Source organism: Falco biarmicus, chromosome 3 (assembly GCF_023638135.1).
Source record: "Falco biarmicus isolate bFalBia1 chromosome 3, bFalBia1.pri, whole genome shotgun sequence".
NCBI lineage: Eukaryota > Metazoa > Chordata > Aves > Falconiformes > Falconidae > Falco > Falco biarmicus.
The window spans coordinates 104,790,593-104,809,187 of NC_079290.1; the positions used below are offsets into that span (position 1 = coordinate 104,790,593).

Sequence of the window (18,595 nt, forward strand, 5' to 3'; positions counted from 1 at the left end):
ATAACACTTAATTGGTAACAGTGCCGCCAGTCTGGTGCTGTGATTTAGTAGGAAACCCGACCCTCTCGGTGCAGCCCCGGCTGCCGAGGGTGCCGCAGAGCAGCACTCACAGGGAAGCCTGGTGGGGTTTGATAGCCTCGGCACCGTTTTAAGAGCACTAACACCAGCTCGAGCCTTCAATTTTTTATTTTTCTTTCTCCTGGTCTCTGCTGTTTTCCTTGTGTGCATTAAGTTATATGATGGCCCAACCGAGGGCTGCCATTCCTGCATTGCAGCTGCTCCAGGGAAACACATTTTGGCCTTTTAAAGACAACTTGGAGCCTTGCAATTTAAAAATACATATTTCTAAAAACATTGCCATTTGTCTTGGGTTTCCTGGGCTAGGGCTGCTCTCTTCATGGGAAACCTAATTGGATGTGGCAGTTCGCTGTTAGGAAGGAGCTGGGCAGCTGCCTGCTGAGGCTAGCAGTGGGAGCAGGACAAGCTCTCCGCTGCTGCTCCAGGAATGGGATGCTTGCTGGGTTTGGGACCCCTTTGCAGTGCCCTGCGAATCCCCCTCTCTCCCAGGGCTGTGCCAGGCTATGCTTCCCTGCTGCTCCGGGGACCGCCTTTGCTCGGGTGCTCCCGCAGTGCTGCAGTCACATTTTCCCCCCTCCACCAGAGCCACTGCTTCCCACAGGGCAGCATGCTGAGAAGGACCATGGCCACCAGCACCGGGCATCCTGGAAGGGACCATGATGGTAGTGCTGCCCTTGCACAAGTGTCTGCTTACTGCCCTTTGCTAGAGGCTGGCTTACGCTAGAGGGTTTCTTCGGATCCCTGCTGCTGAGAGATGCAAGACTTCATTCATCTATGAAGGGCCGTGCCCACCAGTGAATATGTGATGCTGGGAAGGGAAGACGGCACCTAGCTAGTGCAAGGAAGGGGTGAAGGGGGCTGCCTCGCTGGCTCAGTGCAGGAGCCCGTTCTCGTGCTGTGCTCCTGCTGTGGCAGGAGGAGTGGTGGGGAAATGGTGCAGCTTAAATGGGTTGAAGGAGGTAGGGTAAATGCAGGATTTGTGCTGGAATCGGGTGGGAGTGGGATTAGTAAACTGATGATGGGGAGCAGTGACGTATGTTATTTCAGGGTCTCCATTAAACAATTAAGAGGGAATTTTCTTTAGCCGGAGAGAATGAAGTTAAATGCTGTGAATGGAGGCAGCTGCTTGTGTTGTCTGCCCTACATGGGACTCGGCAATGACAATTCTCCAAAGGGAAGGAGAATAAATTTTAATGAAATCTTGAAAGACTTTAAATTTTCATGTTAACGTCAATTATTCAGGACAGTCAAAAAGCAATTTTAAAGCTTCATAAAAAGAAAGAAGAAGAGGCCAGTTTGATTTTTTTTTCCTCCATTTTTTTTAAAACATTTTATTTTAGATTAATTGATTTGCATTTTGTTCCACAGCATTGAAACACGGACATTTTAAAGACACTGGTGTTGGTTATTGCATCTGACAGCAGTGCTGGGAGGAAGGATATCAAGAAATGACTTATGTACTGCCGGGGGCATGGTAGAGGTGGCAAAAGGCTGTGTTGTCAAGGACAGGGGCAGTATCCATACTGGGTAGCTAATGGGGTTGCAGGCTGGCTGCTGCACTTGCTGCTCAGCCCAGAAAATTCCCTGCGTGGGAAGGCCCTGTGTGCTTTTAGCCTCACCAGTTTGGTGTGATGCCTCTGTCGGCAGCAGGCAGGACGGCTGGTCTTGAGGCTGGACCCGTGTCCCTGGCTGGAGGCAGGGGATGCAGCCCTGGCCTGAGGAAGGCATTCCTGCTTTCTGACCTGGACAGGCAGCCAGCCGTAGCTTGTACTGAGTGTGGTGCCTGCCCGTGGTGTGGTCTCTGCTGACCCTGGGCTCTTCCACAAAGGGCAGCAGCCAAGGTGGGTGTCACCTCTTGTGCTGAGCTTCCCACCCTGCTGCACTTGAAGTGGCTGTGATGGCGAAGAGGACAAGCGTGTGATTTCATCGCCTCCTGGCCAGCTACACACAGGGTGCAAAAGCAGTGGAGCAGTGTTCAGGCTTTGGGGTGGGTCTGGTCTGCCGCTGCCCAGGCTTGACTGCCACTAGGACATCCGTGGCCCCTGCAGCATGGGACCCTCTGCCTCGCCAGGGACTTCTAGAGGGAGCAAAGGGCACCTCCTGTCATCTTGCCTGCAGCACAGGCGTCCAGTGCCATGCTGCGGAGGAGGAGACAGATCCCCTGGGACTGCGCGCTCAGGCTTGGCAGCAGCGAGCATGAAGAAACGACTGGCAAAACACAAGGCTGCCTGCCTGTGCCCGCTCCCTGCTGCGGGGTGGGGGGAGCTCCGCTGCAGCCAAGATCACTGTTGTTCATGCTCAGATGGACCCTGCTGACATGCAGCGTGGTCTTGGTGGGGATGGTGCCCATGTTCTACCATGGACCTGCCTCCTGCTTCGAGTGGCCCCAGTATTCGGAGCGTCCTCGGTTCCCACTGATTTCAGCAGCCTGATGTGCTGCAGCTTCAGCTCAGCTCTTGTCGGGGGGATGCTGTGCATCTGCTTGTGCCCGGGAGCCTTGCTTGCTGCCGGTTGTACAGCTTGCTTGAACAAGGCGCTCTCTTCTATTGCGGTTCTGTGGTCTTTCTCACTCCCCTCTCGCTAAGCCCAGGGCATCTGTCTGCGTTTCTGTTTCGGATCCCCAGCAGGCTGATGGCTTTGCCTCCCTTTGAGGGTGCCCCACTGGTGCAGAGGGGCTCCATAGCACAAACACGTCTTTTATTCCCTGCTGCTGAGAGCTGCCAGGCCTGGCTCTCTTCCCAGAAAGCAGCGCTAGTTTAGAACATAAGCAGCTATTGTCTTAGCCCTGGAGACTGCGATCTGAGCTCTGCTGGTGTTGGGGAGGGGGAGTGAAGAGGGGATACAGCATGCTAAAGGGACTTGAGAAAGGAGCCCAAGGAATACAGGAGATTTGCAGGCTCTTAATTATGCTCATCTCACCAAAAATAATGCGGGTGCCTGCTCCTCCTTTGACATTCGAATCGCTCTTCCACCCTGTCCCTGGGGGCTGCTGTTACAGTTAATGTCTAGCAAAGACTGGGTCCTTTGTCTTGCGCAGGCTGGAGAAGGAAATGGGGGGAAGAGTGGTCCTACAGCGAGGGTCTCCTCCTGGGAGCATGCCCCAGCTGGGACTGGGGTCCCTGGCACTACCCCAGTTGTAGGGGCTGGCACTTGGGACAGCGAGGTGGCTTGGGGCATGGACTCACCCAGCTCTAGTAAGGCGACAAAGTGCCGCACTGCTGGTGAGCGTAGTGTGGTGGGTGGCAGGTGACACCCTCTCCTGTTCCGCTTCCTATCCTAGTAGCTCCTGCCCCTCCCTGAGGGATGCCTGTGGGGGGATTCCGGTGCTGCTTCCCAGGGTTTTCTGTCTGGGGATAAGATGCCAGGGTCCCTGCAGCAGGGGCTGGCGCCAGCTCAGCAACCCCAGGAGGGGACGAGAGCGGCTGTGGAGGACAGCCATGCGGTACGGCCCAGCCGGGTGTGCTGGCTGCTTAACCACCGCGTCCCTCTGCATTTCTGAGGTGTGATCGAAGCTGGTGTGGTGTGCGGGAAGGCAGGACCATGAAGACAGTCTGCTATGAATCTGAGATTCTGCCTGCATTTGTATTTGAAGAAGTTTAAATTCAGCGCAAGAATAAAGGGATGATGTAGGTGGTAAGTTGTCATCTATTGTGGGGAACTTGTGCAGCAGGGAGAAAACAATGGTTCTCGGTGCCACAGGGACTCAGAGGAGCCAAGGGCTGAGCTGAGGGGGTCTCTGGTCTCGTCCCGTCCCCGAGGCGGCTCGTGGCTCTCCTGCCTTGCTTTGGGTCTCCCTTTTCTGGGGAACAGAAACAGCTCTGCACTTCTGTGCACAGGCCTGATTGACCTGTTCTTATTTTGTGTCTTTGGCTTTGATTTGTTCAGGGTTCAGCCCTGTAATCCAAGGAAAATAGCTCTGCAGGTAAAATTACACATGGGGATAGTTGGGTAAGGGAAGCCCTGAGTCCCTGCCAGATCCTCTAATCAGCCTTGAGTTACAGGGAAGGAGACAAGTTCTTGGAGTGTCTTGTGCTTGTTTTCCCCCTTATGAAGGCAGGGAGGGTGCAAGAGAGCTAATCACAAGGCTATTTCATGAATCATTTGGCCGTGATGAGCCACGCTCAAGAAAGAGGGTTTGAGATGCTGAGTTTTTTTAGCTTAATCTGCTGGAGTGGTGATCCTCTGCCGCTCGGCAGGCTGATGCCTGCAGCCAGCCCAGTCTTGAGTAAACTTTTCCCTGGCTTCAATAAAAATGTTAGTGTAGTAGAGACTCTGCCCTGTGGGTTTTTTTCCTTCCCGCCCCCACCAGTGCATCCTGGTACCCAACCCACGGCAGCTTCTTAAAAGTGTGTTTGGTGGTGGCACAGAGGGGAAACCTCAAATCCTTGCAAAGCAATTACTGCTAATGAGACACTTCCTACACATCTGGTTCCAATTCTGGCTGTGTTTTGAGGACTGTTCTTCGGAGCTTGGTAATGGAGGAAGGTGGGAAAATCCCTGCTGCCTCTTCTGCCTTCTGCAGCACCCTCCTCCCAAGGTGGCAGTTGGACTGCTCGTTAACTCCCATCTCGCTTGCCAAACCTAAACAATTAACACACAAAAACTGCACCTCTCTGGGGAGGCTGAATTTCAGTAGCAGCAATTATTAGATGCTGATCGCATGCCAATTGATTGATATGTTTTTGAGAGCGAGTGTAATGTGTTTAATTAGTGTGTAATTGACAAGAGCAGGGATGCTTGGATGCCCCAGACTTAAGAAAATTTTAGAATCAAGTGCTGACTGCAAAGAAAATGGAGAAATTTTCTTTTTTAGTGTGCGATTGCTTGGGTTTCGTTGCTTTGTGTGCAGATTGAATGTTTAAAGGGATTGAAATTCTCTCTGGCTGTTCTTTCTCCAGCCCCTTGTCTCGGTCACCGGGTGTGGGAGGCATGGCAGAGGTGCCCGCTGCTGCAGGGCTGAGCTGCCGCCCGCCCGGCTGCCCGCTGCGGCTGGAGGCAGGTGCCAGAGTGCCCCCAGCTTTTGGTGGGACCTTGGCATCCAGGTCCCAAGCTCTTCCAGAGATCCCGCTTTGGCTTTAGGTGAATTCAGTAAGCCCAGACCGTAGGGCTTCATCTGCAGTTTCTGACATTCAGATCAGGTCTTTGTTTGAATGCAGATTTGCGTGGGTCCTGGGCCCCTCCGGCTGCTGGTTTTGGCAGCAAGTGCCTTGTTATCTCACTACAGAGCGTGGCCTTGGAGCAGGATGCAGAGAAACAGTAGGGAGGGTCATGGAGAGAGGGATTTCAGGAAGTCTGTGTTGCTTTTGTGCACTGAGCAGCGGGAAGGTGGCGTGGGAACCCTTGGCTTGTTTCCTTGGGAATGAGACAGTCCAACCTGGATCTCACTGGCAGGCTTATCGGGGACGTTAGTGTGAGAGCAAAGAAAACACCAGTGTTGGATTCCTGGGATCCATCAGGGATCCCTCCTGGCCTCTCGGAGCCTGCCCTTCTGGCTCTGCAGGCAGTCCAGGGAGGCTGTGGAATGTCCTCTGGAGACAATCAAAACCTACCTGGATGTGACTCTCTGCAGCCTGGTGTAGGAGAGCCTGCTTTAGCAGAGGGTTGGATGAGATGATCTCCAGAGGTCCCTTCCAACCCTGACCGTGCTGTGATTCTGTAAATATCCAGCACCTGTGCCCATCCCAGTGGGCAGGCAGGAAGATTTGCAGAGGAGACCTCCCACCCTCCTGCGAACCCGGGGCTGAGCCTGTGTTTAGTTAGCAGTGTCTTTCTGCAAGGCCAGCTCCCAGGGCTGCCTCTTCAGGTTGGGACCTCCAGGCAGGGCTTGCCCAAAGGACAGCTTGCCTCGGTGAGTTCTCCTGACCCGAGCGGCAGGGAAACGGTTTTGGGGTGTGCGTTGGTCTGGGTGGCTGGAGAGATAGTTCTGGCCTTGTGACAGCTGTGTTGGGTGACTTGTCCGAGTCGTGTTTTCTCAGAAGTATGGCTTTTTACGACAGAGTGGCTCGGCCCCTGGCAGCAGTAAGCCAACAGGCACGTCCTGGGTGCTCTGGAGGGGTAGGTCCCCTTTGCTGCAGCCAGGGCTGCGCTGGCCTGCGCCCCCCGGGCATGGCACGAACACCTGCTGCTCTGCGCTGCTTCTCCGCAAAGCTCGGCCGTGCTCCCCGCTCCCAGCGCGGTTCTGTCCAGGGAGGCTTTTCTGCAGTCAAGTGCCTGACCTTGGAACAGAGCCTCCCACTCTCCTTTCTTTTTTTATTTTTTTTTTTATTTAACGTATAGTAAAATAAACTTATTTTCCCCTTCTTGATGTTAGCAGCTGCTTGACTGAGCCACAGCATGCTGAAGGGAAAATCAAAGCCCAGTGAAATATGCTGGAGTTGAAAGGCAGGTCAGGCTCTGGGGTTAACTCATCTCAATTGCACTTTTGTTCTAAAAATGAGAGGGAGAGCGTGTGCACGCTGACGGACTGGCGCGATCTCCCAAGCCTGAGGAAGAGGGGCCCGGAGCCGCGGGGTGGAAGCGCTGCAGGTCAGCATGTGTGGGAAGGGGCTGGGGTGGCTGGGACTCGGTCCAGAGGTGCCGGCGCTGGTGCAGGGCTGTGTGGGTGGGAGGCTGCTGCTGAGCGGAGCGGCCCGGGCTGCCTCCGTGAGTCACAGGCGGCTTCTGGCTCCACGGGGTCAAGTGTTCAGTCTTGCTGTGGCCACGCCAGCCTGAGAGAGTGTGTTTCGAGTCCCTTAACCCTTCTGGGATTCTGTTTCCCACCGGTAGACTAGAGCTAGCATCACTCACAGGGAAAACCAACACTTTTTTTCCACCCAGCCCTCATCCCATGTGCTCCTCCCTGTTCTGCAGCCCTGGCAGCCAGGTGGGATTTGGGCCTGGAGCAGCACTGGTGTCGTCTCTTCTAGTGCTACAAAGCTGCAATTGCCATTTCCTGAGGGCTGCGGCACTGCAGTTGGCAGCTCCGTGTGGGGTTTGGCCAGGCATCTTCATCTTCTCTTTGTCACCTTCTGGTTTTCCCTGACTCTGAAAAGCAGCTGCTGTTACAAACCCGGTGAACATCAGGTTTTGGTATCTGCATATGAAAGCTTCAGTTGGTATTGAACAGGCAGGCAGTGACACTCCATTATCCCGCACAGAGCCCCAGCTGGACCCCCACACCCCAGCTGAACCTACCTGCAGGGGTACCTTAAAGAAAAGGTGCTGCTTTGGGAATGCCGTGCTTTGGCATGTGGAAAGTGAGCTATTCTGACTTCTGTGTGTGCTGCATACCTCTGCCACAGTTTCTCACTCTGTGGCCTTGGGCATGTTACTTGTCCCATGCATGTTAGATGATGCTTGAATTCCTTGCCAGGATGCGGTGGTGTGACATGGTGCCCTGCCAGGGGGTTTCCTGGGATGCCAGGGCTGCAGTGCTTGTGCCAGCAGCTGAGGGACCTGCCTGCTGCAGGGCTGTTGGGTGAGAAGTGCTGTGTGCACGGTAAATGACGTGCGACAGCTGCTGGCATTTTGCCACCGTGCCTGAGGTGAACAGGCTGAGCTGGGTGAGCTGCCTTTACACCCACGCCGCAAGGGCAGGGAACCTCAGGCTGCCCTGTCTTAATGGGAGTGTCCCCCCAAATCCACAACACCTAAAACTGCCTGCATTCTGTTCCCCGCAGTGACTGCCTGTCTCCCACTCAGGCATTTGCATCCTTTCCCTTGGCGAGGGGCAGAGGTACAGTCAAATCCCCTGAAAACCCCGGTGGGCTTTTGTAGGAAAGCTTTGTAGAAAGCCCAGCCAAGCGTGCTTGTCCCCAGGGCTTCTGTATCTGAATGCCTCAACAAAAGCCCCTGACACCTTCCTGTACCCTGGCAAAATCAAGTCTGTTCTGCTGTCCCAAATGCATTGCTGCTGTTCTTGTGCTGCCTTTTCACCTTGACAAGAGGGCTCTGCAGAGGGGCTGCCTTGGCCAGAAAGGGCTCTGCCGCTTCCCCTGGGGTAGCGGAGTAAGAGGAGGGGGGGGCCCATTCCCTCCAGCAATCCCTGCTGTCCAGGGTCCCAGAAGAGCCACCTCTGCTGTCAGCTCACAGAAGGATGTGACTGTGGGGCGGCACAATCCACATCACTTCAATTCAGAGGCATTGGAGAGAAGAAAAGAAGGGAGCACCGCATTCCTGCAGCCAGACACTGATATTTCATCTGCACCAGGGCTGGCCATGGAGTCTTGGCTTTCATTTCTTTCTTCCTCTTTTTACAAATAAAAATCCCCAAGTAGCTGTGCTGTTCTGGGATATATTTAAGCTGGTTTTCTCCTTTTCCTTTCTTCTCTGCATCTCCCAACAGGTTATAGCTGAGAGGGCTCCTGGTTGCCAATGGAGAAGGCTGCACGTCACTTCCTTGGCATGGGGCCGTCTGCAGCCCTCAATGCTCACTTTGTTTTTCCCCTAATAGTCTCAGTGAGCTGTCAGGACTCTTCACAGTGTCACATTACCCATGTCCCACAGTCCATTGTGGGAGCTGCTGCTAACGTGGCATGCAGAGCACGTGGGAGGCCTCAGCCCGGGTGCTGGGGCAGTGGGTGAGGCTCTCTGTTCCAGCTGCTTCCTTGTCTTCCTCCTGCTCAGTTTCCTCTGCTGTGTGGCCCAGCACGCTCCCTTTCCCTGAGAAGTCGCCCACTTCCATCCCCTGCATCCCACCCATCTGGCCGTGCTTCCCCTGGGGCTCCACACCTGTCCTCTTCCAGCAGCCTCTGAGCCTCCGGCCTGAGAAGGGCACACAAGCAGCACCACTTGCTCCAAACTCCACCCTGCTCTTAAATATCTGGTAGCTGTTGTGTGGGCCTGGGAGGGGGCAGAGTGGGCTGGGTGGAGTAGAAAAGAGGGGTTAAGGGTTGCATTTCACACTAGGAGATACCCATGTCCTGGTGGGACAAGGACCTGGATGTGAGGACAGCTCCTAGTGCCGTAGGTGCCTAGAATGAATGTTGCAACGGTTACAGGACTTCAGTACTGCCGTAGATCACTTGGCAGACAAATAAGCCATGCTCAATAACAACTATTGAAACGCTCAGCTGTTTGACTGTTAACCTTTTCTTTCATCATGTGAGTTGGGAACCTCCTTTCATCTTGTGCTCTGGTTCCCTAGACTTCAAAAGTAATTCTGGCCCAGGTGATGCATTTGGATAGGAGGTATCAAGCTGTGATGGTAAAGGATGTGCCCCTTTGAGTTGGATGGGAAACATCGGATCCCTGGGAGCCTGCATTGGGAACTTGGCATGGCTGTGGATAGCTCAGCTCCGGAACGTTTCCAAATTGTGCACTTTGTTTCAGAAAATCATGTATTGGCAAGGCAACCCGTGAAGTTTAACAGTTAATGCATGTTGGCTCCCGAGCCTTTGGCTGCACTTGTTAGTTTCTCCAGGACCTCCTTTAGCCATCCTTGTAAGGCAGGAGTGCAGCCTTCTCTGTGGATCAGATCAACCGTGCTATCTAATCCAGCGTGCTTGTGCTGTGTGGCTGATAGTCAGCGGTTAGTGCTGAGGTGTTCCTGATGGGTTTTTTTATTGTCATTTGCATGTATTTAGTGTTACAGTTCTGGGGCTCTCTGTTTCTCCCTTCTTTTGCTGTGCGTGATTTTAGGCTGTTGCAGTGTGCAGTATCATCAGTAACATCAGGATCCTGCTGTTTTCTGGCTCTCTGCAGATCTGGGAGCCCATTGTCCCATGAACACGGATTTAAATCAATGGGTTTAGAAGTCGGAGATGGAAATAAACTCAGAGGGGACAAGCGATGCTCCTGAAATGAGGGTTTCTACTGGAAGAATCGGGGTTTTACTGGGGAAACAGCGTGTTCCTGTGTTGCAAACAAAGGTGGCAGTGCCGGTCGTACTGCCCCCTCAGCACCCAGCCCCGGGCTGTGTGTGGGTCTCTGGAGGCACAGTTGGGGTGGCTGGGCCACCTCTCGGGGCCTGCCACATGTGGCAAAAATGCCCACATCTGCTACCTGTGAGCTGTTGTTTTTCTCCTGCTTCCTCTGTATGCGATGTAGGAACGCTGGGCCAGGGATAGGGAATTCCTCCCCAGGATACAGGTGCCAGCCACCTGGCCACCATGGGGTGTTTTGGGAGCTAGTGCCTGTCTGATGCTGCCTCGAAAGGGATGGAAGAGACAGCTGGAAGCTGCCCCAGGTGGTATCAATAGCAGAGCGCTGGAGGAGGGGGGTTGGGGGAGGGTAGGAAAGCTTGGGTTAGCTGCCTTGTTTTCTTGTTTCTAACTGTTTTGTTCTCTCCTTTTTCTCCCTGCCCCTCCCCTGCTTTCTAAAGAACATAGGAAGCTTCTTGCTGGTAAGTGGTGGTGTGTCATGCAAAAAATTACCATTTTTTCCATCCACCATCAGACTCGCTGACTAGTCCATGTCATTCTTCCATCCACCCAGGATGTGCTGGAGCAATAGAAACCTTCTGGAGGTGGGTACAGGCACACCCATCCACGTGGCCTTCTGGCTGCAGAGTGTGCGCTCACCTCAAAGGAAGCTATTGCTTTTAGATCACAGTTTGAAGAACTGCTTTCCCCTCTGCCTCCATGTTGCTCAGCCTGACATTGTTGCCTGGACTCAATTGGATTGCCACTGTCCTTGCACAAAGCAAGAGACAGCTGCTGTAGCACCAAGCCTCTGGAGTGCTGTGGGTGCGAAACTGTGATCTAAGGACACTTTTCACCTAGTGCTTGCCTCATTTCCAACTCCATCCTCAGCCTCTCACCTTCAGCTTCCTGGGGAGGGTGGGGGGAGAGCGCTGCCCCAGCTCACACTGGAGGTAAAAGGGATGGGCTTGCCTGTTGACCTGGCCTGGGGGTTTTGTGGCACCTGCTGCACCTGCTGCAATTAATGAAGAAGGGCAGAGCATTGCTGCCAGCAGGGTGAGAGCAGGGGCTATGTGCGCCCCCCATTCTGGCTCAGCTGTGAAGCTGCAGGTGTGGGCAAACGTGCCACAGACAATTCTTCTGGGTGTCTTTCTAGCAAAAGCAAGTGAAGTGTGGGTATGGGTCAAAGCCCATAAGGTGTTCTGTCCCTCCTGTCCCTGCTCCTCTGGTTCCCTCGCCTCACCTGCCCTGCACCGTGTCAGCAGCAGCCCCAGCTGTCATCCACAGGGACAGTCGTTTTAAACAGTGAATCCCAGTCATTAAAACAAACCATGTGTGTGCCCTGGCTGATGAGAGCAGCCCTTAGCGGGTGAGGGAAGGGCATGCAGTGTACATGGCTGCAGGCTGGCTGGGTGCCCACTTCCCTGTGATCCCTGGTGCTGGGAATCCTGGCATCCCGGGAGCCTCATGGCCAGCTCTTTTGTTTGGTGGCTGTGGATACAGAGCGTATGTAAGAAAGGTGTTTGGCATGTGGTTGGGACTGGCAGTTCATCTCATACCCTCTCCCTGTATGCACGAACCTCTGTGCACATCAGTTGGTTGCACGGGTGGCTCAGGCTGGAGGACAGCCTCCCAGTGCTGCTGCTGCCCCTCTCCAGCGTGCCCGAGCAGCTGCCCTGCTGTGGCGCGAGGTCCCAGGTCCTTGTTTGCCATGGACAGGCTTGGGTGTAGAGGCATCAAAACGCTTCTCTGCGCCAGCTTTGACTTCGGGGTGCTCTTCTGCCCACACTGTGCTCATCTTGAGACTTTCAGGTTCACTGCTGACCCATGTAGGTAGCTGTGTAAGCAGCTGGCTTTTTGGGGTGGGATGGGACAGAGCCTTGGCAGCTCAGCTAGCCTTGCTCTGGGCATTGTGGCTGGCTGCCTCAAATCCCTCCGAACCGAGGAAAAGGGAGTTACACCAGGCCTGGACCAGCTGAGGCTGGTGAGCTGTTTAAAACTATTGCTGCCGTATTTCCTCCCTGTTTTGTGCCCCTCATGATGTATAATATATGGGCCACACTGTGCAGATCGGGAGGGGTAGGCTGAGGGTTTGCTTGGAAATGTGCCCTTCCTGCAAAGGTGCTGGAGAGGGAACAGAGGGACGTAAAAGTTTTATTGAAAGCTGCCTGCTCCTGGCCTGGATCCTGGGCCTCTCTGGGTCCAGGAGCAAGGAGGGAAGCTATCCGAGCCGACAGCATCCCCTGCCGGATGATGCTTCCTGTGCCTCTCGGCCCTGGGATGCATTAACCGCGCTTTTCCCGGTGGGAGAGTGTTCTGCTCTTCCTCTGCGTGCGGGCGCTGCTGCCAGCAGCCCCACCGACTGGATGCTGGATGCTTGTTCCCTGCTTGCAACGCTGGCACAAAAATTTTACTTTCAGCTGCGCCTGTTTGACGGCGCAGTGGCTGGATGCCGCCTGCTTCTGGCTCTCCAGACAGCAGGTGAGCAGGAGAAAAAGGGTCTGTGTTCCTGGGGCTGCCCACTCCCCGTTGCTGTGTCTCCATCCAGCACACCTCTGTGTGCTGGATGCATCTCATACACGCCACGTGCCTGTGAGCAAGCTGCGAGCAGGACCGCAGTTGATCAGAGGAGAGGGTGTCCTTTTCTTTCTGCTCCTTCGTAGGCTCTTGCTGCTCCTGCCTTCCCAGTCCACCTGGAGCAGTTGCCCACTTCCCCTGAGGGCCTGTGCAAGCACACATTTTTGCTGGGTGTTTCCTTTCTAGTGATGTGCTTGAGCTCTCGTCACCTTGCTGCGTAGCTCAGGAGGCATCGCTCTCCCCCAGGAACCAGGCTGCGCAGGGCCTGTCCAAGCAGCACCGCAGCAGAGCTGGGCGATGGGCCGCCTGTCTCCCTCTGCAGGAGGGGACGATGCGGCCGCCTCTCGCTCTGCGGTAAGTCTGGCTCTGTGCGTTCCCAGGAGGTCTGTCTTGCACTGCTCCGTGGCTCTTGTGGTTTGTCTGCTTTCTGGGAAGTGGTTAACAAAGCTCTGCTGCACCAGACAGCTTGGACCGGGGCCCGGGGTTGATGCTTTTTTCTGCAGTGGGTGCCGGACGCAGCCACGACCGGGCGCCTGCCTCGGAGCTGCTCGCAGGGAGCCCCGCACGCTGCCTCCACGGCAGGCGCTGGTGCTGACTGGCACCGAGCTGCATCACCCAGCGGTGCGGGTGCAATATCTAGCCTTTGCAGGCTTTCTTGTGTCCGGGCTGACTTGTGGGAGAGGTGCGGTGAGAACATTTGGCTGGTGTAACTCAGCTCCAGGCCCAGGGTCGGAGCAGGGTGAGGCCTCCGGCTGAACTGGGGGCAAACCCGCTGCTCCTGGCTGGGAGGAGGTGGCAGAGAGGTGCTGGGTGCCCTGTGGCATGGTGTTCAGCTTCTGCTCTCTAGAGCAGCTCTGGGTGAAGACTGACAGGCCCTTTCCTCAATATTGCTGCCAGCACTCCCTCTGCCTGCAGCACATTGTACAGCTGGCACGGTACAGGCATGCTGCTGCTGTCAGCGTGGATCACCTTTGCTCAGGGTCTGTGCTGGCCATTCCTGCATCACCCCACCACCGCTGCTCGTTGAGTGTTGTTCTGGGTGGGTAGGAATTGAGGTGTTTTAGTGAGGTGCTTCTGCTTTGGCGCTCTCTGCATGCCTGGTTCTCACTAGCATCATGTTGTGCTCTGCTGATGTGGTTGTAGGATTCTGAGGTTACTGGCAGTACCCTAACTCCTGCCAATGCTGCTCTTTTGAGCAGACCTGGTATGAGACATACCCCACCCCTGTTGCTAAAGAATGTCATTCATAGTCTGGAAGCACTCTGGTGGCAGCTGCTTTCTCAGTGGGAAGGTATCCAGCGTGCCAGGGATACGTGCTAATTTTATCTTGCTGTGTGTTTGCTCCAGAAATGTGCTGTAGGTTTGTTTCATCATTTGTTTTCTACTGTTTTATCCTATTTGCACCCCCCACGTTATCATATCCTTGAGGAACTCTGCAACACCAGCTGATCCTCACGCCCCCTTGCAGATGAACAAGTTTACATCAGCTTGCAAAGCAGCTGGTGTATGTTTGGAAGAGGGTTGGCAGAAGTGACATCTCGCAGCTCAGCCAACTCGATCAGCACGCGGAGAGGATGAAGGGTTGGGTGGTTTGCTCTAGCCACTCCAGTAGTTAGGCAAGGCTCTTCCTCTGGCGGAGGGAGTTGATGCTGTCTCGGGGAGGCAGTAGCCACAGGACAACGTAAGTCCAGGGCAGACTGAAGTGGCTGAACGGTCTGTTTGTCCCCCAGCAAGGGAGAGGCTTGCCTTCCTCGTCAATCTCGCGCTGCTGTAGCATCATCCCCGCCGTGCCGGTGCTGCCGGCAGCCGCTGGGCTCCCCTGGCAGCGCGGCGGGGCTGGCGAGGGCGGCAGGTGGCGGTGTGAGACCGCCGGAGGAGCCGGGCTGGCTGCACCCAGCCTCTGCGGCCGCGGGCTCGGAGCGGTAGTGCTGCACCCCCCGAGCGTCCGGAGACCGCAGGGGGACAGACTCGAGGGGGCCCTTGTCCCAGCATCGCCCTGGCTCGGCTGTTCTCGGTGTCGCCCCTGAAGGGCAGTCCCGCGGCGGGCAGCAGTGCGGGCAGCGCGGCTGCAGGGAGCCACCGGGGAGGGAGGCGGTGGCTGCTGAAGGCGTGAAATCCCTGGCTGGGTGCCTTGGTCTGGAAAGTCCTCTGGGGCTGGGGGTTCAAGCCCGGCTGCCCCATTTGGAGCCTGCAAGTTGGGCTCTCGGGGGGTGGGGAGTCAGGGCCAGGAGCACGGGGGCCTGCAGCAGCCCAGCAGCTCGAGTCAGCAGTCACCTGGGGCGGCAGTTTGTGAAGGCAGAGGGTGACAGGGCTGGGCAAAGGGTGCTTGGGCTCCTGTGGCTCAGCACTGAGATGCGTTACCTCCCTCCTCTGGGTTGCTTTTGCTTTGCTGTGTGTGTGCTTTTGGGGAGCAGCTGTGTACTTTTAGATCTGGACACCAAGTTCTGCATGCAAACCTTGGGGGGGGTTAATTTTTTTTAAGGAGGGAAGGCAGAAACATCGTAAACCCCAGTCACCATCACATATGGGTGGCTAGGTGGAAGAGGTGTGGGGGTTGTGCAGTGCGTGTGTGGGGACATCTGTTAACAGGGGGGGGCTGTATTTGCAGCATGTGCACAGGCTGTGGTGTGCACACCACCTGCTTGGAGAAGGGTCAGCAGTTCTGGGAGAGGGTGATCTGTATTCCCTGGGGCATACACATGTGGCCCATTCCATGCTCAGGCATCCCCAAGCACATCTGGAAGACAGCTGCATGGTCCAGTGTTGCATGGTAGGAGGGGTCTGTTTCAGGACAAAGTCATTAAGTGGGGAAGCCCTGCTTTTCAGAAGAGGCAGCCAGGCACCCCTTGTCTGGCAGCGCCTGGCACAGCTGTTTATTAGCGATGGTGTGAATTAACGCCCCTTTCCACTCCCAGCACATGCACCAACCTAGCCATGAGGCTGGCCACCCCAGCCCCATATCCCACGCTCGCTCCCCCGTCTCCCGTTGATAGGGTTTAAAAGCTCCTTATTTCCAAGTGCTGCTCAGCAGGAGTCAAGCTGGGTCCTGCCAAGTGTTAAATGAAATAATTAAAATCCCCACTTTCTCCCCCTCCTGCTCCTTTCTCCCTAATGCTGGTAATTAGCCTGTAAAACTGCAGGAGGGAATGAGGAAGGGAGAATGTGCAAATGCCTTCTGCAGGCTTCCTCCTCCTCCTCCTCCTCCCCCTCCCCCTCCTCCTCCTCCTTGCCCTCCCCAGAGGAAGCACAAAATGGCTCTCTAGGCATTGGGTGCTGTCAGATAAATCCCAATTAGCTCCCTGCCAAACAGGATTAGCAAGAAGGGAACCAGGTGGGGAATCAGCCTGGCAACAGCAGGAGCTGGGGGGGCTTCTGCAAGGTCTCTAGCTCAGTGAGGAGGGAGAGATTGACAGCTGTCAGTCAGTTCCCAACGTAGCACTGATTTTTGATGTTGCAGGCTGGTATCTGGTATCTGGTAGGCAGAAATGGGGAGGTGAAAGAAATGAAACTGGTGGTTCCTGCTGGTGTTATCTCTTCCCAAGTAATGGGTGGCTTGAGGGCGCAGAGTCCCATGAGGTGCCCGTGAGTCCCCCGTCGGAGGGCAGCGTAGAGATGCAGGGCAGCGTGCATGGGTCATGGGTCGTGCTGCTCCCAGTGCTGATGTGCCATACGCATCTCCTGCCAGCTCAGAAGCAAGAGGGTGAAACTACCGTCCTGCCACACTAAGCACAGCCAGCTGCACCCAGCCCAGCCCCTTCTGCCCGTTTGCTGCATTTTGGCAGCAGCTACGACATCATCCTCACTGTGAAAGCCCAGAAATAAACCCATTGATGGCACCAGGCTTTAAACTGGCTGGTGACCACATGGAGGCCTTAATGCACTGAACACTTTCATTTAGAAAACTGGGCAGGGAGGAATATGGATGAGCTCAAAGATAATGTTTTCTTGCCTCTAGTAGAGGAATAGCAGCTGTGTCTGAGGGTGTTAAATTAGCTGGCTGTCCCCTGTCCTGGCAGATGTGGTGACTTTCTGCCTCTTGCTCCCTGCTGGGGCTGGCCCTCCTCTGAACACCTGCAGCCCTAGCCAGGCAGCTCCCAGTCCCCAGGAAGAGGAAGGGGAGAAAGTCAGCACAGGTGTGCAGCATTGCTCGGAGTGGGGATGGTGGGCTGCTCTGGGGCCTCAGCGTGGCTGAGGGATGGGTCCCCTCTGCCCAGGGCTGGCCAGGCTGGGCTGTCCCAGTGCGGACTGAGCCGGACGTAGAGGTACCGGGGGACCAAGCTGTCCCGATGCCTCAGGTGCCTCTGGCTCATGCACAGCTACCCCTTTCCACTTCACCTGGAGCTGGTGGTGTGCATTTGGTGCTGCTGGGCTCGCTGGCTAGCCCTTCTGAGCTGCTCACTTCTGAGCCAAAGGTGGGTTTTATGTTCTCTTCGCCTTGTTAGGTCTTGCTGTGTTTTCCTGCCTGGTCCTTCATGCACTGGTGTCAGAAGTGTAGAGGGAAGGGCTGTGTGGTGGGCACGGTCAGCAGAGGGAGTGGTGGTGGTGGAGACCGGCTGTCCCTTCATGCTGTGGCTGGCACAAAAGGATGCGGGCATTTGTGAAATGCCGCAGCCGTACAGGGGTGTCTGCCTGCAGCCAGCTCTGGGAACAGGGTGAGGGGACAATAACAGACAAAAACCAATGACCTGCAAGTCGAACAAGACAAGTGTGATGTCTCCCCAGTGCAACTGGTTCTTCTGATTATAAAGTCTCATCGGAAAGACTTTGCAGGGCTGAAAAGGTGCAAGTGTTTGTCTTTTCCAAGAGAGTGATGCGCTGATCTGCCCATGCTGGAGTTTGAACATGCCTCTTCCAGGACACAAAGGCTGTTTAGATCTGAGGCAGTGCTGCCCCTAAAAGTGGCCCCCAAATGGCTGGAGGGGACAGAGTCCTTGCAGACCTGGGAAGAAAGGGAGGACTGTGCAGTGGCTGATTTGCATGTGAAAACACGCTTGCATCGCTTGCAGGAGGATGCAAATGTCCTCGCTTCCCTCTGGGGATTTTTTCTTTCTTTATTCGAAGCCAAGCCTCTGGCCTTAGCCTGCATGTGCTGGAATTGCCAGGGGAGCATGGCTCTGAAGTCCTACCTGGGGGTAGTTCTTCTGGTATGTTGTTGTAGTATGTTCAGGAGCAAGCCAGGAGGTGAGAAGGATGCTTCTGGGCCAGTGTCAGTGTGACAGTGCTCTGGTGAAGGCATTGGACAGGAGTTTGGCACCTGTGTCCCAGGGCAGAGCGGAAAGATGCAGGACCAGGCAGAGCAGAAGGACCAGGCCAAGCTGGTCACATGGTGACCAGGCAGAGGAGAGGGCCAGGGCACTCTGCTTTCTTTTTGGGAAGGTCTTGGCTTCTTGTGTGATGCTCTAGAAACTCCCAGGGGGCTGTAGTAGCTGGGGAGGATGCTAGGAACAGGGCAGTAGTGGCAGGAACTTGAGCTTACCCTTTGAGAGGAAAATACTGGGTTGGAGGGGTGGGGGCTCTGTGTTCGGTGAGGTTAGAGGTCTGTATCCAGTTGCTGAGGTGCTCCAACCTGCTCAGCCAGCCCTCGTGCTTCATCCCTGGTGAAGGGAGGGGTGTTGTGCTATGTCCCAGGAGGCAGCCCCATGGCTCCTCAGCCAGCACCAGAGGCCCTTTCCCACCTGGTTCACCAGTGCTCTCCCTGGCAGAGGGCTTTGCTTGTGAGTGGGCTCCCGAGATGTGTTCCTGGCAGGGGTCTGCTGGGGAGAGAGGGTTTGGCAGAGTGTTTCCCACTGAACCCTTGTAGTACTTGGGCTTTTTGCAGCCCCTGCTTGTGTTGGGACTGCCTTACTCCTTGGACATGAGGCCATCGGGCACCCTGTTCATGTGGGCTCTCCTCCTGTCAGGGTGGTTAGGATGCAGCCCATGCCTCACAGCAAGCTGGGTTCATGTTCTGCAAGTCCCTGGGAGGAGAGGGAGTGATGCAGGTTTAAAGAGGAGCAATGTCTGGGACGTGACTTGGATTTCTTTCCTCCTTTCTCCATTTTTCTTCTTCCCTGTACTGCTCTTGGCAAGTTGCATCTGCGGTGTTGGGACACCCAGGATGC

The 18,595-nt window shown here is 55.3% G+C and overlaps 1 protein-coding gene across 2 annotated transcripts in view; it reads left to right on the forward strand.

The window, feature by feature from the left end:
• The window catches only part of AGRN (agrin), a 129,085-nt gene that overhangs the window by 37,886 nt on the left and 72,604 nt on the right, over positions 1 to 18,595 (forward strand). The window contains exon 3 of one of the 2 annotated variants that reach the window (XM_056332233.1): positions 10,379 to 10,399. The exons of the other annotated variant lie outside the window; for it this stretch is intronic. Within the exon in view, the coding sequence (XP_056188208.1) occupies positions 10,379 to 10,399 (21 nt within the window). The remainder of the gene's footprint in view (positions 1 to 10,378; positions 10,400 to 18,595) is intronic. 2 annotated transcript variants of the gene reach the window in all.